The 25699-nt window shown below is 41.5% G+C and overlaps 1 protein-coding gene and 1 pseudogene across 1 annotated transcript; both read left to right on the top strand.

Moving 5' to 3' along the window:
- Positions 1–25399, top strand: LOC132165006 (uncharacterized; annotated as a pseudogene).
- On the top strand, positions 10094–14327 carry LOC148583109 (uncharacterized). Its single transcript, XM_088511747.1, has 3 exons — positions 10094–10675; positions 12836–12972; positions 13108–14327. The coding sequence occupies exons 1-3, from the start codon at positions 10094–10096 to the stop codon at positions 14093–14095; spliced, it is 1707 nt and encodes a 568-aa protein (XP_088367873.1). The 3' UTR covers positions 14096–14327.
- Positions 25400–25699: the final 300 nt, after the last annotated feature.

The following is a 25699-nucleotide window of genomic DNA, read 5'->3' as shown; positions in this document are numbered from 1 at the left end:
ATGATTCTTTTTGTGAGTTTTTCAAATTTTTAAAGAAAAATCAAATATAAAGAGTTCAATATGAATGCTCTAACACCAAAATTTACATAAAGAGATTAAAAAGGAAAAAGAAAAATACAAAAAAGCGACTACTTAAATACTAGTTGCTGAAATAGATGTTTTCCTTTATATCTCATCTATAAACTTGTTCGCTTCAAACTCATCACCCAAAATATTGAAATTCTTGTTCCCCCTTTTAAAACTCTCTCTCATAGCTCACAGGATCGTAGAGTTATAACCATAGTGAACAACAGTGGACTCCAACTCGAATCCTTCTTTCATGGCAGCAAAGCTTCGGTCAAGTAGTAGAGATTGGTTTGGATGATGACAGTTTGATAGACATTTAGGCTCTACAACTACAACTTGAATCGTATAAACACGCCAAGAGGCCTATTTTGGGTTCCTTTTCGGCTTGTAGCAACGTCACTGGAATTTATTCGCATACACGAGCAATTGCTACACTTCTTCACCAATATGGAGGCTTTGCATGCTTTGATTTTACAGCAAGGTACGTAAATAGACATAAGGAGCCATGATATCTTAGGTACACGTCATTCTTTTAACTATCTTTTAACCATTTTCTTTTTATTTGAAAATTCAATTAATTATGTTGGGGTTATCCCACATCGGTTGTGGAATGAGCTAGTGGTTACTTTATAAGTATGAGGGAAAACCTCACCTCTTGAGTTAGCTTTTGGGGTTGAGATATGCTCAAGACCACCTAACACTGGTATCAGAGCCCAGGTTTACCAATAAATCTCAGCCCAACAGTCCAGGGGAGAAACGGGTTGTCGTTGCTCCGACTTAAGGCCTAATGTGAGGGAAAGATTGTTGGGGTTATCCCACATCGGTTATAAAAGGGGTTGGTGGCCATTTTATAAGTGTAAGAGAAAGCCTTATCTCTTGAGCTAGCTTTTGAGGTTGAGAGAGGCTCAAGACCACCTAATTGGTATCGAAGCCCAGGTTTTTCAACAAGTCTCGACCCAACAGTCCACGGGATAAACGGGTTGTCGCTACTCCGACCTAGGGCCCGATGTGTGAGGAAAAATTGTGTGGGTTATCCCACATCCCTTATGGATGGGGCTGGTGATTACTTTATAAGTGTGAGGGAAAGCCTCACCTCTTGAGCTAGCTTTTGGGGTTGAGAGAGGCCCAAGACCACCTAACACTGGTATCATAGCCCAAGTTTACCAACAAATCTTAGCCCAACAGTCCAGGAGAAACGGGTTGTCGTTGCTCCGACCTAGGACCCGATGTGTGAGGGGGAGATTGTTGGGGTTATCCACATCGGTTGTGGAAAGGTCATGTGGTATTTTTGTATCCAAAAATGTCAATAATAAAAAGAACCACTAGTAATAGTACGAATCCTGTAGGATAGGGCTATATTGAGGGTGTCAAACCTCAAGGACTGCAGAGATTTAATTATCAAAATTTAAAAGATTAAAGTTAACTTAATTTAAAAGAGAATGATTTATTGTGTAATTTCAAAGTGCATGAAAATAAAGAGAGTAAATATATGAGAGAGAGAGAGAGTATGGTATTGATTTCACCACGATCCGCACATTAATGGTTAACAATATGTAATTCTAGCAATTCATTCTATGCATGTTATAATTTAAACAAGAAAACATGTGAAAATAATTTCATACAATCAACGGAATAGCATAACCCATCTTCGGTTGGCACGGATCGTCTACCTAAATTACACTAAACTATGGTGTAGTACGATCCGTCTTTCTTAGGTATGGTCTATCTAACCCTATTGATTGCATGCCAATTAAGAACCATTGTATAACCATCATTCTTATAATCACAGAAAATAAGAATGATTTGAATTCAATAATAGTAAAATAATTTTAAAGACAAGATAAGAATTTTACTAATATTGAATTGGAATTAGAGATCAATTGCATTTAATATGAAGAACAGAAAACAATTGTAGCGATCCTCGGAGTTATACAATCAACATGCATAAATTGAAAAACTAAAAATTAAATACAATCAAACCATTGTGCTTGGAAACGCTTACATCAATACCCCATAATTGGGTTTAGCCGCTCATGATCTTCTAAGCTTCACAGACAATTTACTAAAATTTAAACTCTAGAAAGTGGTGTGTCTGTTTACAATGTTTAGAGCCCTATTTATAGGGCTTAGGAAAACCCTATAAACCCTACAAATCCTCAGAAAACCGGAGGTTAGTCTCCCAGTCCAATTGGGAGACTGAAAACCAAATCCACACTGCAAAAGCATTTTTACCGTGCAATACACACTCGAGTGCGCTCGATCCGAAGTCTTGTGCGCTCGAGCTTAACTGTTGTGCGCATGAGCGCATGCATGCGCTCGATCCCTAGCCGCAGACGCTCGAGTGCAGGTGCGCTCGATCTCAGAAGTGCTGCGCTCGATCCCAGATCCAGAATGCTCAGCTTTTTGCCCTTTTAAGCCCAATTTTCAATGGTTTGTCAAATAAGACCTGAAACACAAAAACAAAAGAAAATCAAACAAATAACAATGTTAAGAAATTAACATATGTAAATTAAGGGGCTTGAATGTGCAACATTCGGCGCTTATCACACCCCCCAACTTACATATTGCTAGTCCCTTAGCAATACAAAACAGAAAATAAAGTGAAAACTAAAAAGATAAATCAAGCTTTCGTGGGATGTACGGTTGCATTTGGCGTATGTAACAAGCATTTTAAACCCCTAGGAGTTCCCTAGTGGACAAGTGACGTCTCGTGAGGGTTTTCCAAAAATGATACCCATAAACATTTTTTAACCCTGTATTTCCTAAGAAGGCAATATCATGACCATCATGGTTTTCAGTCATTAACAGGCATAATAAAACAAACATCATCTTCACAATTTCAGGAAATCACAAATTAGCTCAAATCATGGCAATTATGAGGCATTACAGGATTCAACTAGTGTATGTGAACTCAACACATAGTCATGGGATTTCAAAACTAATCTCAATCATGCAGGGATCAATACTCAAAATTCATTGGACTTCCCATCGGATAAACAACCAAGGCAAATTTTTTTTTTTTTTTTTTTTTTTTCACTTAGCTCCCTTAAGCTTTCTAATAGACCCATGTATCAAGCATCAGGCCAATGACTCCCAAACCAGATGGTTTTAGGGCATAAGCTTTCTAAGGACTTACTAACTCGGGTAAAAAAGGCTATAAAGCTAAGCTACTTTTTTTTTTTTTTTTAGTCAATCCAAACTTCTCACTTTTTGATGCGAACACTCACTGCTTAATGAGGCAAGAGGTCCGGTTACTTGGTGAAAATTTTTAAAATGATCGCCTTTCTTTATTTTTTTATTTTTTTATTTTTTTATTTTTATGAATGGATGCCAAGGTTATTGTCCCGATAAGTTACCCAACTACATTCCAATTATTGAAACCAAACATCACTGATTTTAGATTTTATGCCCCACCGACTACATGCTAGTGTGCTTGTGAAAATCACATTGAAACAAGTAATATCTCATGCTGCCAATGAAAGTAACACAATTTGAATTGCTTGATCAAGTGATCATGTGTTTGTCATATTAAGCCCATCAATGAATTTCAAATCACAACAGGAAAATTAATTGCATGCTCAGAACTAACATGTATGCCCACACCCCCAACTTAAAACGCATAATGTCCTCAGTGTGTAGAAAACAACAGTAAAACAGTGCAAGTGATAGAAGTACCTGACCTATCATTGCGGCACAGAAGAGGATGCCCCCGAATCAGGTGGCAGCCGTGCTAAAATGGCGTGCAGCAGTTCTTGCTGGGCTTCAAATCTTTCATCTACCAGGCACTTATCCTCCGCCCTCTGGGTAGCAAGCTTAGATCGGAGCTCCTGCAGTTCTTTGTGGAGGGACTCATATTGTGACATGCTTATAGTAACGGTCTCCGCCGCTCCCTCTCTCTCTATCGTCTCAGCTGCAGGTGGCTCATTGTGTATAGGCCCAGCAGCCTCCCTGATAACCTCAGCTGCTACGGGCTCTTGTCGTCGTCGCGGCATGTGGGAACAACTCTGGTTCCATTGGAGCAGGCCGAACTGAGGGTGAGCCGATATTGGCCCACCAGCGGGTGTACCTTAAATGCCTCTAGTCTGAAAGATATGGTTGAGGAGAAAAGGGAAGGGAAGTCCCCATGAAGACGAACCCTGAGTGCACCGTACAATTGCCCCGTCCCAAAACTTGTGTAGTTGGTCCCAAATGAGCTGAGGAATGGAAATCCAAAAGCCTCTCTGAAACGCATATAGTGCTGCTAGGAAGGGACCGCGCCTCCGAGTTTTGTGTCCAAATGGACACACATTCCGCTACAAAATGAAGTCCACGAACCAAAGTCAGGAAGGCAGCAGGTCTTTGCTTATACAATTGCTGAGATCATCAGTATAACGGCTGCGGCAGATGTCGTCTACAATATGCTGTAGTGTAAGATCGGGCGGTAGGTCGGAGTACCGAGAGGAGCCATCCCGAGCCAAAATATTAGATGGGCAAGCATGCGAACATTGCAAAGCAGCAGCAATGTCGTCGGTGGTCAACTCAATGTCCATGCCCGCTACCAAAGAAGAGAGGATGCCCAGCCGAGTACAATTGAATGTGAGATGTTGATAGAATTCTCGGTCCAGGCCTTTGTAAGCAACGGTGCTGACGGGCTGGAACAGTGCAGTGAGGCCACGGCGTTTGCATTCTTTGACCGCCCACTTGGTGGCTTGAAGGCTCTTGAAAATGGAGTCAATGGCAAACGACATCTCCAAGATGAGCTTCTGTTGCTTCCCACGGCGTGGTAAAGGCTAGGTCGAGGCTTCAGGGGTGGTATCCCGAGCGGGGGAAGACTGGGAGATAGAAGCGGGGGCTTGAAGCATGATGTTGCTTCGTTGAGGCTTTTTGTCGAACACCTGGTGGGCACCTCAAAAGGGAAGTGGTAGAGAACCACTTTACTCGGCTGCCCAACCCCCTGGAAATAGAAGAAAAACCCAACACAGAGCAGTCCGTGTGTGATGGAGCACCCACAGACTGCCGTATCCACACAAAAATGGGGGAAAATGGGTACGATGGAGTGTTTGGGAGAATGGGAACTGGGGGAGAGAATAATGGTCGGAGAGGGAGAAAGAGAGTGGGGGAGGGAAGGTGGTGGAGGCGTTGGGTGAGTCGGTGGCCGTAAGGTGTGTGGTGGTGATGGGGTGGTGTTTGGTGGCGGTGAGTAGGTGGCGTTGGGTGAGCGCTGTGGTGTGGGGGAGAGAAGTGGGGCTGCGGGGGTGGGGGAAGAAATGGGGGAGAAAAAAAAGGGTCGTGACCTAAAAAGTTCATGTGAGACCTCTGAACGAGTGCGCTTGAGTGGCACTAGCGTGCGCTCGATCGCACTTGCGCAGAAGGTTGAATGGATGGGCGGGGGTACGCTCAAGCGCTCCTGAAGGTGCGCTAGAGCGCATTCGTGCAAGTGTGTGTCAGTGTAGAGCTCCTACACTCGATCCCACTCAGGGTGGGCTCGAGCGCAGGCCAGTGTTCTGGGATCGAGCACACCCACTGTGCGCTCGATCCCAGAGTGCTAGTGTCTCAATCAAAAGGAATAGACGGGGTTCGTCAAATTGACGGATTCCACATCTGTACCTGGCTCGAGGTTCTAGATGCAGGGCTTCAACCTCTGACCCTTGACCTTGAACAGAGAGCCATCCTTTGGGTCCCGCAATTCGACGGCGCCATGCGGCGACACCGAGGTGACTATGAAGGGGCCGTCCCATCTAGAGCGGAGCTTCCCAGGAAAAGACGGAGTTTGGAATTGAAGAGCCATACTTTCTGGTCTGGCACAAATGTCTTGGGTAAGATGTGTTTGTCATGAAAAGCCTTAGTCTGCTCCTTATAAAGGCGAGCACTATCATATGCATCTCGCCGCAGCTCCTCCAACTCTGTCGACTAAAGTTTCCGGTGGGGGCCGGTTGCTTGCATGTTGAAATTGAACTGCTTAATTGCCCACAGAGCCTTGTGTTCTAATTCCACAGGGAGGTGACACGCCTTGCCATATACCAGCCTATAGGGAGACATTCCAATGGGGGTTTTGTAAGGTGTGCGGTAGGCCCAAAATGCATCATTGAGGCGCAAGGACCAATCATTTCAATCTGGCCTAACCATCTTCTCCAGAATATGCTTAATCTCCCGGTTAGAAACTTCCACTTGGCCACTTGTTTGAGGATGGTACGGAGTGGCTACTTTATGTGTGACGGAGTACTTGAGAAGCAAGGCTTTGAAAAACCGGGTGCAAAAGTGTCTACCTCCATCACTGATGATAGCCCGAGGAGTACCAAATCTACTGAAAATGTTGGCTTGGAGAAACTTTACCACAACCTTGTGATCATTGGTCTCTTTGTGGCAATGGCTTCTACCCACTTAGAGACATAATCCACTCCTACCAAAATGTACTCATGTCCACAAGATGGTGGGAAGGGTCCCATGAAGTCGATACCCCAAACATAAAAAATCTCGACAAGGAGGATGGGGTTCAATTGCATCATGTCCCTCCGAGACATTGCTCCTAGGCGTTGACATCTCTCACAAGCTCGGGAAAAATTATAGGCATCTTTGAACAAGGTGGACTATGTTGATAAGTGCTAAAATATTTATATTTTCAGCCCTTAACTTGCATGTTTTAATCCTTTGGTTTTGGTTAATTAGGACATTTTACTGCCTTTTTGTATTTTCTTTGTTTTATAGGCTTTTTGAAGAAAAGAAAGCATTTCTGGAAAAATTCCAAGCTTAAAGGGGCAAATTGGGAAGACCTAGAGGATATGGTTAAGCTTAACCAATCATGGTTAAAGTTTAATCAAATAAAGGAAAGGATTAATTCGGAATTTCTCAATTTGAAGTCAAATCGGATTGGATGCAAAATTGGATTCTGAATACGTCTCGGTATTTTGATCATAACTTTCATCTCAGATATCCGATTGAGGTGATTCAAGCGGCATTGGAAAGCTAACTCAAACTACTACAATTCATTGTGAAATATCATTTTCCCAATTCGGAGCGCCGCAAGGCCAAAATCATGCCGCAAGATAGGACCGCAATTCTGGGCGAATCCTATTCCGATTTGGGCTTAGGTTTTCTTTATCCTAATTGGGCTTGGACTTAAATCTCCGAAATTCTTAGGATTACTAGGGCTTCTAGGACTCTCCTAAGCCCTATAAATAGACCTCTAAGCCTCACAATTGAGGGGGGTCAGACGAAGACGCGCCGGAGGCGCCGTTCTTAGTCGCTTTCCGTGTTTTCTGGGTTTTTGTAGCTTGGAACTCGAATTATTTTGTAAGTTTTTAATTTTAATGAAGTAATTTAGTTTCTTTATGATTTCTTTTGTCATGAGAGGCTAATTCTTCAACTAAGGTTGAAGATGAAGCCTCACCATTGATTAGTTTTATATTTTTATGTTTCGTTCGTACAAATCCGTCGTCTAATGTAATGTATGTTCGTTTCAGTTCAATTGTGTGACAAAATTGTGATTGATTGTTGTTTATAAATCGTAAAAATGTTGGATATTCGTTGTGTTTCATCCAACGGATACATCGAATGATTTGATTGAGACTTATATCCATTGTGATTTACGGATACAATGGATGATTTGATCTCAATTGGATATTCGTTGTGATTTGTAATAGAGATGGATTCATCGAATGATTCAATTGGTTTATAAAAAAACAATAGAACATATATAGGGTTTAATTGTTTGTCGGATGCATGAATGAAAACATAAGAATGTATGCTTTGATTTGGTGAGGTGAATTCTAAAACCTTAGTCGTTTATCTTTTGATTATTTTTATTTTATTTAGTTTATGTTAGCTTATTTTCAAAATCAAAATCATTCGGAACTAGGTTAAGATATAATTGATTTAGATAGAAATTAAATTTCACAAACACAATTCCCTGTGGATCGACCTCGCACTTGCACACACACTATATTGCACACGACTCGTGCGCTTGCGAGTACAATTAAATTTGTACATCAAATTTTGGCGCCGTTGCCGGGGATTTGTTTGTTTGTGAAATTGATTTTTATTTGAATTGGTTTTATTTTTCTACTAGTTGTTTTATTTTTGCAATTTTATTTTATTGTATTTGTATTTGTTGTTGTTTCTGCCATTCTGATCTAAAAAAAAAAAAAAAAACAGAAAAAAGAAAAAGAAAAAGGGGTTTGTTGTTTCTGTTTTTCTTGCTGCAGTTTCAGAGAATTTTAGTTTCTGTCAGTACGATCGATCGCACTCCATCTGCGATCGAGCGCACTCGAGCCTTTTCGGTGAGCAGCCTGCGTGCCTGCGCCTGATCCATTCTGCAAGTACACACGAGCGCACAGCGAACGCACATCTGCGATCGAGTGCATCACCAGAAGCAGCTAAGCACAATTTTTTTTTGTTGTTGTTTTGAAATTTCTTTTGTATATTGTTGTTGAATAGTTAGTTCTATTTTTTTTTTTTTTTTTTTTTTTTTTGGTTGTTTGTGTTCTTTCTGTGATTATTCATTGTTGTTTAATCAGTTTATTTGAACACTCGAGATTGGTGTATGCTTGGTCAGAGATCCCTAAACTTAGATTTGACACCTTTAGATCCCGACATTGATAGAACTCTTAGGAGAACTCGGAGAGCACCTGTTGAGAGTGAGGATAGAGGTGAAATGGGAGACCAACAAGATAACTTAGAGGAACCTAGGGTTGAGCATGAGGATGCTAGAGCTGGAAATCCCGAGCAAGCTAGAGCTTGGAATGTGGACTTCACTACGTCACTTAGGGAGTTGTTCGCACCTGTGGACTTCACTACATCCCATTCGTGTATAGTGTTGCCACCAACCAATGCTACTCATTTTGATTTGAAACCTCATGTCATCCAACTCCTACCATCGTTCCATGGTCTAGAACTTGAAAATCCTTATAGTCATGTAAAGAAATTCAAGGACATATGCGCCACTTTCAAATTTCAAAATTTCTCCGAAGAGTCTGTTCATCTCAGACTATTTCCTTTCTCTCTACAAGACAAAGCTAGGGCATGGTTGGACTCCAACACGCCCGGATCCATTACATCTTGGGAAAGCTTGTTAAGCAAGTTCTATAACAAGTATTTCCCAATGTCAAAGGTCAATGAATGCAGAAAGGAAATAAGCTCCTTCACTCAAGAGGAGGATGAGAAATTTTCAGAGTGTTGGGAAAGGTTTAAGGAGTTGTTGATAAGATGCCCCCCACATGGATATGAGAAGTGGAGACTCGTTCAATTTTTCTACCAAGGATTGACCCAATCCAACCGTAGTATGATCGAGTCAATGAATGGGGGAGCATTCTTAAGTTTGACAGGGGATGCAGCATATAAGGCATTAGACAAGTTGTCCGACAGCTCACAGCAGTGGGATTTTTCGAGTTGTCGGGATAAATCTGCCCGTATTCCCAAGAAAGGTGGCATCTATGAGGTTAAGGAGGACACTGATTTGAGGATAAAGATAGATGCTCTGACCAAGAAGGTTGAAGCCCTTGCAGTGGGTCAATCCGTAAATGCCGCCAACACTTTCAATGTTGATGGTTGTTCAATTTGTGCTAATCCTATGCACTTAGCACAGAATTGTCCATTTTCACCGGCTTTTGCCGAGTGCGCCATGGAACAAGTGAACGCCTTTAATGACTTTAGGAAGCAAGCAAGCGGACCATACTCAGAGACATACAATCCAGGGTGGCGGAACCACCCTAATTTCTCATGGAAGCAGAGCCAACCAATGAATCAAGGATTTCCCTCACAGAATCATGGTCGTTCAACTCAACCAGTGCAACATCCTGCATCTTCGTCACAATCATCGCTGGAGGAAACGATGAAGGCATTCATACAATCGAATAGCCAGACCATACAAGAGCTCAAAAACTCTACCATGGCAAATACCCAAGCAATAGATGAAGTAAAGAATGCCACCATGGTTAACACCCAAGCAATTGCGAAGATGGAGAGTCAGATTGGACAGATAGCCAATCACTTGGGTGAGAGAGAAAAAGGGAAATTGCCCAGTCAGCCCGTGCCCAACCCAAAAGGTCAATATATGGTTGGGAATTCCTCAAATCCTGCACACGGACAAGAACATGTGCAAGCAATTGTCACTCTGAGGTCAGGAAGACAAGTGGACAATCAGGTGGTTGAGAAAGAAGAAGACCCTGTAGGGCAAGAAAAGGAAAAGAGTGGCAACAAAGAGAAGAGAGATGCCGAGCCATCTACAGCCACACCCATTATTGAGGACCCTCCTAGGTCATTTATGCCGAAAGCACCTTACCCTGAAAGGTTGCAAGCCCCCAAGAAAGGAGGGAAGTTTGAGGACATTTTAGAAGTGTTCAAGCAAGTCCAAATCAATATTCCATTTTTGGACGCCATCCAACAAGTGCCTTCTTATGCGAAGTTCTTGAAGGATTTGATCACAGTTAAGAGAAGAACAAATGTCCCAAAGAAAGCATTTCTGACCGAGCAAGTTAGCTCCATCCTTCAGTGCAAGTTGCCCATTAAGTATAAGGACCCTGGGTGTCCTACCATCTCTTGCACGATAGGAGTCAGTCGAATTGAGAAGGCTCTTTTAGATCTTGGGGCGAGCGTGAATCTCCTACCCTATTCAGTTTACCTACAATTAGGGTTAGGGGAACTGAAGCCCACGTCCATGACACTTCAATTGGCTGATAGGTCAGTTAAGATACCACGGGGAATCATTGAGGATGTTTTGATCAAGGTGGATAAGTTTTACTTCCCCGTGGACTTCATTGTGCTAGACACAGAGCCGGTCAAGAATGTTGGCATTCAAATACCGGTGATTCTAGGGCGACCATTCTTAGCTACGGCTAACGCCCTGATTAATTGTAGGACAGGGGTGATGAAGATTTCCTTCGGAAATATGACAGTGGAGCTGAATATCTTTGATATCAGCAAACAACCATTGGAGTATGATGAAGTGAGAAATGTATGCTTGATAGAGGAGATTATGGAAGAGACAGCGAATGAATCAAGCATAGAAGACCCCTTGGAGGCATGCTTTGCTCAGTTCGGAGAGGATTTAGATTTGGACAAGTTGCTTGAGCAAGCAGATGCAATTTTGGAGACTGCTCCTCTGGTGAGCAGTGAGACGGAGGAGACAACAACACTTGATCCCCCAAAGAAGGAACTTAAGCCTCTACCAGATAACCTTAAGTATAAGTTCCTAGGTCCAGCAGATTCTTTGCCTGTGATTATAGCTTCGGATTTGGTTGATGCTCAAGAGGAAAAATTGCTAGAGGTGTTAAGACAGCACAAGGAAGCTATCGGTTGGACCATTGAGGATATCAAGGGGATCAGTCCCTCGGTGGTGATGCACAAGATACATTTAGAGGAGAATGCCAAGCCATCGAGGGAGCCACAGAGAAGGTTAAACCCAACTATGCAAGAGGTTGTGAGGGCTGAAGTGATTAAGTTGTTGGATGCAGGGATCATTTATCCAATCTCGGATAGCAAGTGGGTAAGCCCAATTCATGTTGTGCCAAAGCGGGCTGGATTGACGGTAGTAAAGAACAAGGATGATGAGTTGGTCCCAACTCATATTCAGTCCGGATGGAGAGTTTGCATAGACTACCGCAAGCTAAATGCCGCCACAAGGAAGGATCATTTTCCACTCCCATTCATTGATCAGATGGTGGAACGTTTGGCTGGGCACGCATACTATTGCTTCTTGGATGGTTATTCTGGATATAACCAGGTCCCTGTGGACCCCGAAGATCAGGAGAAGACAACATTTACCTGTCCTTTTGGGACTTTCGCCTACCGTCGCATGCCCTTTGGGTTATGCAACGCACCTGCTACTTTTCAGCGGTGCATGATTAGTATTTTTTCAGACATGGTAGAGCGTTTCTTAGAGATTTTCATGGACTATTTCTCTGTCTTTGGTTCATCCTTTGATGAGTGTTTGCACCGCCTGACTTTGGTATTAGTACGGTGCAAGGAGAAGAACCTGGTGCTCAATTGGGAGAAGTGCCATTTTATGGTCAAGCAAGGTATTGTATTGGGGCACGTCATATCTCAGAGGGGGATTGAGGTTGATAAAGCGAAGGTGGATTTGATTTCCAACCTTCCACCCCCACGTACAATGAAGGAGGTTCGCTCTTTTCTGGGCCATGCAGGATTCTACAGGCGGTTTATCCAAGACTTTAGCAAGATTGCCAGGCCTTTGTGCAAGTTGTTGGTGAAGGATGCCCCATTTGTATTTGATGAGGATTGCCAGAGAGCATTTGGGGACCTTAAGAGCATTCTGACGTCCACACCCATTATTCAGCCACCCAATTGGGGTGTACCTTTTGAGATCATGTGTGACGCATCGGATTATGCCGTTGGAGCTGTTTTGGGGCAGCGTATTGATAGACTCCCCCATGTCATTTACTATGCGAGCAGAACTCTGAACGATGCACAACTCAACTACTCCACCACGGAGAAGGAGTTGTTGGCAGTCGTTTTTGCGCTAGACAAGTTCAGATCCTATTTGCTAGGATCTAAAGTCATCATCTTTTCGGATCACGCAGCATTGAAGTATCTTTTTTCCAAAAAAGATGCTAAATCTCGTCTGATCCGATGGATTTTGCTACTTCAGGAGTTTGACATAGAAATTCGGGACAAGAAGGGTTCCGAAAATGTGGTGGCGGATCATTTGTCTAGATTGACTGTGGATTACACTGAGGACGCCAGCCCCATTTCGGAGACTTTCCCTGATGAGCAATTGATGCATATTGCTCATGAGCCCGCACCATGGTTTGCTGACATAGTGAACTATCTTGTCACCGGCCAACTACCTCAGCAGTGGGGGCGACAAGATAGGTCCAAATTTTTGTCCGTGGTGAAACATTTTTTCTGGGACGATCCTTACCTGTTCAAGTATTGTCCCGATCAGATCATTAGGAGGTGTATACCTGAGCATGACCAATCCAATGTCATCTCCTTTTGTCATGATCATGCTTGTGGAGGCCATTTCAGTGCTAAGAAGACCGCTGCCAAGATTTTGCAGTGTGGATTCTATTGGCCTACCCTTTTCAGAGACGCCCACGCTTATTGTATATCTTGTGAGCGTTGTCAGAAGCTAGGGAGTATCACTAGAAGGAATATGATGCCCCTCAGTCCCATTCTGATTGTGGAGATTTTTGACGTAAGGGGCATCGATTTCATGGGACCTTTCCCGAACTCCTTTGGCTATCTGTACATCTTGGTTGCTGTGGACTATGTGTCCAAATGGGTGGAGGCGGTTGCATGCAAGACCAATGACCACAGAGTTGTGGTCCAGTTTTTGAGAGACACTATCTTTGCTCGTTTTGGTACGCCTCGAGCAATTATAAGTGATGGAGGTAAGCATTTTTGCAATCGGATTTTTGAGCAGTTGATGAAGAAGTATTTCATCACACATAAGGTTGCCACCCCGTATCACCCACAGACGAGTGGACAGGTTGAAGTTTCCAATCGCGAGATCAAGCATATTTTGGAAAAGACGGTAAACCCCAATCGAAAAGATTGGTCTATGCGATTGAGTGACGCACTGTGGGCATATAGGACAGCTTTCAAGACCCCGATTGGGATGTCACCCTATCGGCTTGTGTACGGGAAGGCATGTCATCTTCCCGTGGAGTTGGAGCATAGAGCATATTGGGTTATCAAGCAGCTGAACTTCAATCTTTTGAAGGCTGGCTCACAAAGGAAGCTCCAACTCAATGAATTAGAGGAGCTGAGGAATGATGCTTATGAATCTGCACGGTTGTACAAGGCACAGATGAGGAAGGCTCATGACCAGAGCATTTTGAGACGATCTTTTGAGCCTGGTGAGAAAGTCCTTCTTTACAATTCACGGCTGCATCTTTTTCCAGGCAAGTTGAAATCTCGGTGGACAGGCCCATTTATCATTCGGACAGTTTTTCCTCATGGGGCCATCGAGATTGAGGATCCTCAGAATGGTAACACCTTCAAGGTAAATGGACAGAGATTAAAACCATTCTTAGAGTTGAGGAGTAAGGAGATTGAGACGACATTGTTGGAGGATCCGAGTTATTCTGAGTGATTGTCGTCTTTTGTGGAGAGTCTGGCTGAAGACTTAAAACTTAGCGCTTGTGGGAGGCAACCCTCATTCTTTCCCTTACCATTTTATCTTGTTTGTTTGTTTCTGTTGTGTTTTTCAGGGCAAGTGTCTGCCATTCAAGTTTGGGGGAGCATTCTCCTATGTTACACCCGACTTGCGCCGCGCACCTGGTATTGTATCTCTGGACCCATTGGGGACAATGTGTCATTTTAGTTTGGGGGTGGGGTAGACATTTCTCTGTCTTTTTCCTTAATTATTCGTGTTGTTTTGTTATATATATATATATATATATATATATATATATATATATATATATATATATATATATATAATAAAAAATAAAAAATAAAAAAAATCTGCTATGTTATTGATTAAGCAAGGATAACACATATTCTGTGGTTTGCATGTCATTGGTCTGTTTAGCATTTTGAACACAGCATGTCAGTAGGAATCTGAGTCTTTTGACTCGTTGTTGGATTAGAGAGATTTCACATGTTCGAGTTTATCACCACGAGCACACTAGCACAGAATCGGTGGGGTATAAGATTTGACTTGATTAGGGTATATTGTAAGATAGGTAGGATGAAGTGTGATGAAACCATGGCTTGAAAAACAAAAAAAAAAAAAAAATCAAATCAGTTTGAGCTTCTCATTGAGTAACCGGACCTCATGCCTCACAAAGCATTGAGTGTTCGCGTAAAAAGATGAGAAACCTAACTTGGTTGGTTGTATGGCTAGTTTGGCTTCGTAGCCTAGTTGACTTGAGTAATTAAGCCCTTAGGGATGTTTCTACATCTAGTGCCCTAAAACCATTTGGTTTGGGAGTCTCTGGCCCAACACTCGTTACATGGGTCAATTAGAAAGCTTAAGGAAGCTAAGCATTGCACAGCCTATACAAAAAAAAAAAAAAAAAAAAAAAAAAAAAAAAAAAAATTTAAGCCTTGGTTGTTTCATCTGAGCAAATTCCTATCACATCTAAAGTACACCCAAGTTTGAGAATAAATTGAAGCCTCCGGATTTTATGTTAGTCTCACATTGCACTTATTGGAACATGTGTTGTCTCAAATTTCCATCTTTGAGTTGAATGATTTGTGCTTATCTTGATGATGTGATTGTGGTGTTCATTATGATAAACCTACTCATGATGTTAAAAACCATGTGTTTGTGTGGAAGTCCTTGTTTATGAAATAACATAGTGCATAAATGTTTGTGGGTATCATTCCTGTTAAACCCTCACGAGACTTCACTCGTCCTCTAGGGATACCTAGGGGTTTAAAAGGCTTGTTGCATGCGCTAAATGCAATCGTATATCCCACGAAAGATGGATTTATCTTTTGTTTTCTGTTTTTCCATTCTTGTTTTTAGTTTTGTATTGCTAAGGGACTAGCAATATGTAAGTTTGGGGGTGTGATAAGTGCTAAAATATTTATATTTTCAGCCCTTAACTTGCATGTTTTAATCCTTTGGTTTTGGTTAATTAGGACATTTTACTGCCTTTTTGTATTTTCTTTGTTTTATAGGCTTTTTGAAGAAAAGAAAGCATTTCTGGAAAAATTCCAAGCTTAAAGGGGCAAATTGGGAAGACCTAGAGGATATGGTTAAGCTTAACCAATCATGGTTAAAGTTTAATCAAATAAAGGAAAGGATTAATTCGGAATTTCTCAATTTGAAGTCAAATCGGATTGGATGCAAAATTGGATTCTGAATACGTCTCGGTATTTTGATCATAACTTTCATCTCAGATATCCGATTGAGGTGATTCAAGCGGCATTGGAAAGCTAACTCAAACTACTACAATTCATTGTGAAATATCATTTTCCCAATTCGGAGCGCCGCAAGGCCAAAATCATGCCGCAAGATAGGACCGCAATTCTGGGCGAATCCTATTCCGATTTGGGCTTAGGTTTTCTTTATCCTAATTGGGCTTGGACTTAAATCTCCGAAATTCCTAGGATTACTAGGGCTTCTAGGACTCTCCTAAGCCCTATAAATAGACCTCTAAGCCTCACAATTGAGGGGGGTCAGACGAAGACGCGCCGGAGGCGCCGTTCTTAGTCGCTTTCCGTGTTTTCTGGGTTTTTGTAGCTTGGAACTCGAATTATTTTGTAAGTTTTTAATTTTAATGAAGTAATTTAGTTTCTTTATGATTTCTTTTGTCATGAGAGGCTAATTCTTCAACTAAGGTTGAAGATGAAGCCTCACCATTGATTAGTTTTATATTTTTATGTTTCGTTCGTACAAATCCGTCGTCTAATGTAATGTATGTTCGTTTCAGTTCAATTGTGTGACAAAATTGTGATTGATTGTTGTTTATAAATCGTAAAAATGTTGGATATTCGTTGTGTTTCATCCAACGGATACATCGAATGATTTGATTGAGACTTATATCCATTGTGATTTACGGATACAATGGATGATTTGATCTCAATTGGATATTCGTTGTGATTTGTAATAGAGATGGATTCATCGAATGATTCAATTGGTTTATAAAAAAACAATAGAACATATATAGGGTTTAATTGTTTGTCGGATGCATGAATGAAAACATAAGAATGTATGCTTTGATTTGGTGAGGTGAATTCTAAAACCTTAGTCGTTTATCTTTTGATTATTTTTATTTTATTTAGTTTATGTTAGCTTATTTTCAAAATCAAAATCATTCGGAACTAGGTTAAGATATAATTGATTTAGATAGAAATTAAATTTCACAAACACAATTCCCTGTGGATCGACCTCGCACTTGCACACACACTATATTGCACACGACTCGTGCGCTTGCGAGTACAATTAAATTTGTACATCATATGTGAATCCGCATTGGAGAACCTTGGCTGCTATCTTCTTAGCACTGAAATGACTACCGCAAGCTAAAGAATGACAAAAAGTGAGAATGCTGGAAAATTCACTCTCAGGGACACAGCGTCGGATGATCTGATCAGCACAATATTTGAACAACTCTAGATCTTCCCAAAAATAGAATCGAACTTGCTTGAAGAAGCGGTCCTTATCTTGCTTAGACCAATGAAAAGGAATCCGTCCTGTAGCTAAATAATTGACAATATCGACATACCATGGCGGATTTTTCGGAGTGATTTTAAATAATTGCTCATCTGGGAACGAGTCATGAACAGGAACAGACTGGGGTGTCTTAAATAAAATTCGTGACAGATGGTCGGCAACAACATTCTCAGTACCCTTCTTGTCCCAAATCTCAATATCAAATTCTTGCAGAACTAGTATCCAGCGGATCAATTTTGGCTTTGTTTCCTTCTTGGCCAGCAAATGTCGTAGAGCAGCATGATCAGAAAAAATGATAACCTTTGATCCCAAAAGATATGAGCGTAATTTATCCAGAACAAAGACCACAGGTAGCAATTCTTTCTCGGTGGTTGTGTAATTTACTTGAGCATCCATTAGAGTCTTGCTAGTATAATAAATGACATGAGGAAGCTTGCCTACCCGTTGTCCCGAAACTGCACCCACAGCATAGTCAGACACATCACACATGATTTCAAAGGGCAAAGACCAGTCAGGAGGCTGCATGATGGGGTAAAAAATAACAGAGACCGGAACTTCTGGAATGCCTTGTGACATGCTTCATCAAAGTGAAAAGGGGCATCCTTAGCAAGCAAGTTACATAAGGGCCTTGCAATTTTACTGAAGTCCTTGATGAAACGGCGATAGAAGTCGGCATGCCCTAGGAAAGAACGGATCTGCTTCACTGAAGTGGGCGGCAGTAGATTTTCAATTAGCTCAACTTTAGCCTGGTCCACCTCAATACCTCTTTTGGACACTATATAGCCCAAAACTATATCTTCCTGCACCATGAAGTGGCTCTTCTCCCAACTTAGAATCAGGTTAGTTTCTTTGCAACGTTGAAGCACAAATGAAAGATTATGGAGACATTTATCAAATGAAGATCAAAAAACAGAAAAGTCATCCATAAATACCTTCAAAAATTTCTCCACCATGTCCGAGAAGATAGACATCATACATCTTTGGAATGTGGCAGGTGCATTGCATAAGCCAAAAGGCATGCGTCGGTAAGCAAAGGTGCCAAATGGACATGTGAATGTCGTGTTCTCTTGGTCTTAGGGATCAACTGCAACCCTATTATACCCGGAATAGCCGTCTAAGAAGCAATAGTAGCTTTGGCCAGCAAGACGCTCCTAAATTTGATCAATGAATGAAAGCGGGAAGTGATCCTTCCGAGTATAGGAATTGAGCTTCCGGTAGTCGATGTAGACACGCCATCCCATGGTTGTGCGCTGTGGAACCAACTCTCCACCAGAATTCTCCACGACGGTGATGCCGGATTTCTTTGGAACTACTTGAGTGGGGCTCACCCATTTGCTATCTGAGATAGGGTAGATGATGCCTATATCAAGTAACTTACTACCTCTTTCATCACTACCTCTTTCATGTTGGGATTCAGCCGGCGCTATGCCTCACGGGAAGGTCGAGCATCTTCTCCCAAATGAATCTGGTTAACACAGATAAAGGGGTCGATGCCTTTCAAATTTACCACGGTCCATCCAATGGCCTCTTTATATTCCTTTAATACTACTAACAGACTATCCTCTTGGCCCTTTTGAAGGTCGGAACCAATGATGATCGGCAGAGTGTTGTTAGATCCAAGAAATGCATACTTGAGCTTTGCTAGCAGGGACTTCAACTCAAGTTTCGGTGGAGACAGCAGAGAACGAACAGGAGGAGTGCTCGATGTCACAGGTAGGGGCTCCTTTACTACTCTCCATGGATGGAAATTTGCACTTGCGGTTGTTTCTAACAAATCCCGGACCTCTTTGATGTACTGGTCAGTGGTGAACTCTTCAAAGTTGAAGTAATTCAAGCAGGCTTCCACTGGATCCTTTGTCAGGAGACTGGGTAATGAATCTTCTACATATTCTTCAATGTTGTCCAAAAAGAAACACTCATTCTGATCAGGAGCATGCTGAAATGCAGTAAAGATATTCAACAGAACCTTCATATTGCCAAATGATATCTCCATAACTCCAGTTCGACAATTGATACATGCATTTGCTGTGGCTAAGAAAGGGCGCCCAAGGATGACAGGAACCAACTTATCAAGATTGGGCACAGGCTCGGTATCAAGCACTATAAAGTTGACTGGGAAGAAAAATTTATCCACCTAGATGATCACATCTTCTACAATCCCTCTAGGCTTCTTAATCGACGGATCAGCTAGTTGCAGAATCACTGTGGTGGGCTTCAGCTCCCCTAGGCCGAACTGCTGATATACTGAATAGGGAAGTAAATTCACACTAGCTCCCAGATCTAAGAATGCCTTATCAATTTCCCTTTTTCCGATGATGTATGAAATTGTAGGGGCCCCGGGGTCCTTGAACTTTGGAGGAGTGTTGTGCTTAATCAGGGAACTCACTTGCTCAGTCAGAAGGACTTTCTTGGGGATGTTATTCCTGGTCTTCCTCTTTTGAGTACACAAGTCTTTAAGGAACTTGGCATAGGCAGGCACTTGTGCGATGGCGTCAAGAAGAGGGAGATTGATTTTTACCTGTTTGAACATCTCCATCATTCCTTGTATTTTCTCTCCTTGTTTCCCAAAGTGGGACAGCGTCTTGAGACATTCTGGGAAGGGGGCTCGTGGCTCATATGGAATCTCTAGAGTGGGAGCTACTGATGATGAAGCCTCATTGCTTACTTGGTTGCATTTATCCTTCTGCAGATTCTGTGCAACCTCCGTGTGCTCATCCTTCTTCTCCTCCACATGATTGTTAACTATTCTTCCGCTTCTCAAGGTGGTGATGGCTTGAACTTGCTGATGGCATTAGGTGCCCTCATCTACCATGTAGTGCCCCTTAGGATTTACCACCGACTGACTCGGAAGCTTTCCTTCGTCCTTTCTATTGATGGTGTTGGCAAGTTGTCTGACTTGAGCTTCTAGCTTGGCAATGGATTGGGAGTGTGAGTTTACTATTTCCTCTTGAGATTTGACCATCTGCTTTATCTCGCCTGCCAGCTCACCCATTATTTTGAGCACCCGATCCTCAAAATTAGAATATGTGGCCTGGTATTGCTACTATGGAGGTCAGTAAGTGGAATGATGTTGATAAGGCTACCTGTTGGATTTAGCTTGATTGTGTGGCCTTGGGGCTGAGTTGCCCGAATTTGGATTCTGCCATGAGAAATTTGGATGATTTCACCTGGGGTTGTAAGAATTTGAGTACGGATCATTACCAGGTCTGGAGAAAGCTGCATTAACCTGCTCATTAGCAATATTAGTATAATTTCAGTAACAGGACAGTTATTTACATGATGCATAGGACTGGAACAAAATGAACATGGTTCAGGTAATGTATGCGTGTGAGCAGCATTAGGAGCAAAACCAGCAATCATCCATTGGTCTAGCTTCTTGGTGATAGCCTCAACTACTTGGTTAGCCATGTTTGGGGAATGGCCTGCTTCATACAAACTCTTTGTCTTGAGTGCTTTAGGTGCTGGTGCCCTTCGTTTGGTGGAAACCTGTTGAAGAGAATTGTTACTCAAATTTTCAAACATAGCCCATGCTTCATCTTTGCTTTTTAACATGAAAGTTCTCCCACATGATGCATCCACCATTTTTCTATTGGGCTCGGTCAGGCCATCATAGAAACACTGCACGATCTGCCATTTCGGGACAGCGTGGTGTGGACATGATCTAAGCAAGCCCTGCAGCCTATCCTAAGTCTCATGGAAATCTTCTCCCTCATATTGGGAGAAGGTAGTGATAGCTCTCCTAGTGTCATTGGTCATTCCTATGGGATAATAGTTCTTAAGAAATTCTTGCTGCAATTGAGGCCAAGAAGTGATAGAGTTGGGTGTTAAGGACTGGAACCAATGTTTGGCTTTTTCCTTGAGGGAGAAAGGAAAAAGACGCATCCTTAGGGCATCCTCAGTGAATCCATTCATTTTAGTGGTATCACAGATTGCTTCGAAATCACTGAGGAAGTCATAAGGATTTTCAGTGCTAAGCCCTAGGAAATAAGGTAAACTTCGTGTAGTGCTCGGCTTAATTTCATAATGGGTTGCCGTAATTTCCGGCAGCCGGAGACATGTGAGAGTAGTGTAAGTGGTAGGAAGATAGTGATCTTGCAAAGCTACGTGGTTACCGTCTCCCATGGTCTCCGTGGAACGCTCTTTTAGCAAATTAGGATTCTTTTGGGATCTAATTTGTCTAAGAGTGCATTCAATTTCAAGGTTGCAAGAAATTAATGGAAAAGACAAATAACGACGACCTAGCATAAACTAAATAGAAAATAAAAAGAACAGACAAAATAAGCTTTAAAAAAAAAAAAAAACAACTCACAAATGGCCTTAGATGCACTTAAGGTCCTAGATGAAGGTTGCCGCAAGTGCGCTCGATCGCATTGCAGGGTACGCTCGAGCGTACTGCCGCAGATGGGTGCGAGCGCAGGAGAAGAAGGCTCGAGTGCTGCTGGCTTGGGTCCTGCTGGAATGCGTCTGTGCGCTCGATAGCACGCGACCTGCGCTCGATCGCAGTCACAAAGAAGGCAGCTACGGACCTGTTTGCAATTTCTTAAATAAAACAAAAATAAAACACAAAACAGAATTAAAGTTAGCAACTTAAAGTAGAAAAATAAATTATTAAGCTAAAATCAATCCTTAAATTTAGATAATGAAACCGTTAAGCAATCCCCGACAACGGCGCCAAAAATTGATGTGGTATTTTTGTCTAAAAAAATATCAATAATAAAAATAACCACTCACAATAGTACGAATCCGGTAGGATAGGGCTATATTGAGGGTGTTGAACCTCAAGGACTACAAGGGTTTAATTATCAAAATTTAAAAGATTAAAGTTAACTTAATTTAAAAGAGAATGATTTCTTGTGTAGTTTCAAAGTGCATGAAAATAAAGAGAGTAAATATATGAGAGAGAGAGAGAGTAGGGTATTGATTTCACCACGATCCGCACCTCAATGGTTGACCATATGTAATTCTAGCAATTCATTCTATGCATGTTATAATTTAAACAAGAAAACATATGAAAATAATTTCATACAATCAACGGAATAGCGTAACCCATCTTTGGTTGGCACGGATCGTCCACCTAAATTACACTAAACTAGGATGTAGTACGATCCGTCTTTCCTAGGTATGGTCTATCTAACCCTATTAATTGCATGCCAATTAAGAACCATTGTATAACCATCATTCTTATAATTACAGAAAATTGAGTTCAATAATAGTAAAATAATTTCTATGACAAGATAAGAATTTTACTAATATTGAATTGGAATTAAAGATCAATTGCATTTAATATGAAGAACATAAATCAATTGTAGCAATCCTCAGAGTTATACAATCAACATGCATAAATTGAAAAGCTAAAAATTAAATACAATCAAACCATTGTGCTTGGAAAGGGTTACATCAATACCCCACAATTGGGTTTAGCTGCTCATGATCTTCTAAGCTTCACAGACAATTTACTGAAATTTAAACATTAGAAAACGGTGTGTCTGTTGACAATGTTTAGAGTCTTATTTATAGGGCTTAGGAAAATGCTAAAAACCCTAGAAATCCTCAGAAAACCAGAGGTCAGTCTCCCAGTCCAATTGGGAGACTGAAAACCAAATCCACGCTAGAAAACGGTTTCTACCGTGCAATACACGCCCGAGTGCGCTCGATCCGAAGTCTTGTGCACTCGAGCTTAACTGTTGTGCGCACGAGCACATGCATGCTCTCAATCCCTGGCCGCAGACGCTTGAGCGCAGGTGCTCTCGATCTCAAGATTGCTACGCTCGATCCTAGATCCAGAATGCTCAATTTTTTGCCCTTTTAAGCTCAATTTTCAATGGTTTGTCAAATAAGACCTGATACACAAAAACAAAACAAAATCAAACAAATAAAAATGCTAAGGAATTAACATATGTAAATTAAGGGACTTGAATGTGCAACATTCGACACTTATCAAAAGGGCTGGTGGTCAGTTTATAAGTGTGAGAAAAATTCTTACCTCTTAAGCTAACTTTTGGGGTTGAGATAGGCCCAAGACCACCCAACACTCCCCAAATCGGTTGTAGAAGGGGCTGGTGGTTACTTTATAAGTGTGAGGAAAAGCCTCACCTCTTAAGCTAGCTTTTGGGGTTGAGATAGGCCCAAGACCACCAACAAGTGGTATCAGAGCTCAGGTTCGAAAAATCAAATTGACGGCAAATATGGCGAGTACCAAGTTTGAAGTGGAGAAGTTTAATGGGAAGAACAATTTCTCTCTTTGGCAGAGAAAGATGAAGGATTTACTGATTCAACAAGGAGTTCATAATGTGGGTTGCTATTTGAAGGGCAGCAGAGTAGTGCGCCGCACCTCTTGTATTTTCTTCTTGGTTTCATGAGTTAGAGACGAGAGAAAATAAAGGAGAGAAGACAAAGAGTGTTGACTGTTTTCTTCTTGATTTTGCAGGAGCCAAAATAAGAGAAAAAAGAAAGGGTGCTATAGTGGAAAAGAAAAAGAAATAGAGAGACCAACCACCATCGTATCCTAGCAAAAGAAGAAGAGTTTGTATTCCTGTCTTTTGTTTTCTCCTTTGAGAATAATTTCTATTATGTGATAGTGAGATTTGAGTGCATTGGGGTTTTGGGTCTGAGTGATTTTCTCTCTACTATATTTTTGTACTCCATCTTTCATAGTGAATTTCTTCGTGATCGCCTCCGCCAGTGAATGTACCTCACATTGAGAGAACCACTTAAATCTTGATGTTATTTTATGTGTGATTGTTCTCGCATTATTTAACCGTAATTGTGATCATGTGTTTTTTGCACAACAACTTATCCATTAAATTTGTAGCTAGGCTCACGTGGGTTCCGTACAAATTTAATGATAAATTTACCCAGATGAAAGATAATTGAAAGAATGATTTTTATAATTTCAAGTGTACATTCGTAATTGAACCAAGGTGCTAATGCATTTAATTACTTGGCTTGATATTTTAATGTGTTTATAATTAGCGGTCCTTACGTGGAGATTGACATGAGGTCCGGAGAGATGGATGGCCATGATGCCATTTTCCTTAGCCCACATAAGTTTCTCGGTGGCCCTGGATCCCCTGGCAGTCTTCTGATGAGTAATGCCCTTTATCTCCTAAAATCTTTTCCACCGTCAACTTGTGGAGAAGGAACTGTTAATTACGTCAACGGCTTTAATGGAAAGGTAAATTGATCCTCTTGTTTGGATAATTCTGTTGACTTGTCTGCTGGACCCAATTGCCTGAAAAGTTCCAAGCAGCATGTTTATCACATGTACGTTAATCTACCATGCATCGTCAATTGCAGGAAACATTATATGTGGATGACATTGAAGAAAGGGAAAACGGTGGCACTCCACAAATAATCCAAACAGTTAGAGCAGCATTGGCTTTCTGGGTAAAGGAATACGTTGGCTACCAAGTGATTGAAAAACAAGAGCAAGCCTACATACGAAGAGCGCTTCAGAGGCTTCTCCCAAACAAGAACATCTGCATTTTAGGAAATACAACCACGAAACGACAAGCCATATTGTCTTTCCTCATTTATAGTACAACCAATTCCACCTTGTCTGGCCTCAAAAACAATAGCAGAGAGATAAGGGATGCGCTTAACATGTGGGGAGAGAGTGGGAACAAGAGAGATAAGCCTCTTCATGGACCATTGGTTGCATCACTCTTGAACGACTTGTTTGGCATCCAGGCTCGAGGTGGGTGCGCTTGTGCTTGACCCTATGGTCACATCCTGCTTAATGTCGATGGCACCCATTCACTTGCCCTCAGAGCTGCTATGTTAGAGGTAATTCCTGCATGCATGCCTTGAGACTATGAAAATTATCATGCGGAAAATCATCATGATTTTCTTACCTTTTTATAGGGCTACGTTGGAGCAAAACCCGGATGGGCTAGAATCAGCTTTCCCTACTACATGTCAGAGGAGGAGTTTGAGTTTATTTTAGCTGCACTGGAATTTCTAGCTATTTATGGGCAACGATTCCTTCCTCTGTACTACTTCAATTTGAGAACAGGAAGCTGGACTTTTAAGAAGAAGGCACTTAAGGAGCTACTGATCAGGAAAGAAAATAATTACAATGTTCACGTCTTAAACTTAGAAGATTGCAATTCTAAAGCGTCTGACGACGATGAACAAAGAAAAAAGATATGTAAATATAGAAACTATTTAGAAACGGCGAAGCACATTGCCAGTTTGCTTCCCAAGTTCCCTTCTCAGCCTAGACTTCCGGAGAATATGGATACCAACCTTCTTCAATTCAGAGTCTAGTTTAATTAATTCCAATTGTTGTTGTTGTTTTTATTTTATTTTTTTCATCTTCTTTTTTGTAGCCTTTTTTAAATTTTACTGCAAACTTATCATCTTCTCTTCCTAAGAGCAACTCAAACAGATTAGGTAAAAGAGCAATATTAGTTACATTTTACTATTATTGCTCATTTTTCATCTCCAACAAATTAGCTTCAAAAGAGGTAAACTAACCTTTTTGCTACAGTAATGGCAATTTCTTGTTATTCACTGTAGTACAATGTTCATGTTTTTTTAATATTTTTTTTTCTCTCTTCTCTCTCC

The sequence above is a fragment of the Corylus avellana genome, chromosome 11 (assembly GCF_965113065.1).
Source record: "Corylus avellana chromosome 11, dhCorAvel1.hap1.2, whole genome shotgun sequence".
Lineage (NCBI taxonomy): Eukaryota > Viridiplantae > Streptophyta > Magnoliopsida > Fagales > Betulaceae > Corylus > Corylus avellana.
This window is presented reverse-complemented; position numbering and strand designations above follow the sequence as displayed.

Excerpts from the sequence above, each read along its gene's own strand:
- LOC148583109 (XM_088511747.1), top strand. The coding sequence starts at position 10,094 with ATGGTTGGGAATTCCTCAAATCCTGCACACGGACAAGAACATGTGCAA. Across the intron at positions 10,676-12,835 it reads TTTACCTACAATTAGGGTTA|GGCCAACTACCTCAGCAGTG; the intron begins GGGGAACTGAAG and ends TATCTTGTCACC. Across the intron at positions 12,973-13,107 it reads AGGTGTATACCTGAGCATGA|ATCTTGTGAGCGTTGTCAGA; the intron begins CCAATCCAATGT and ends CGCTTATTGTAT.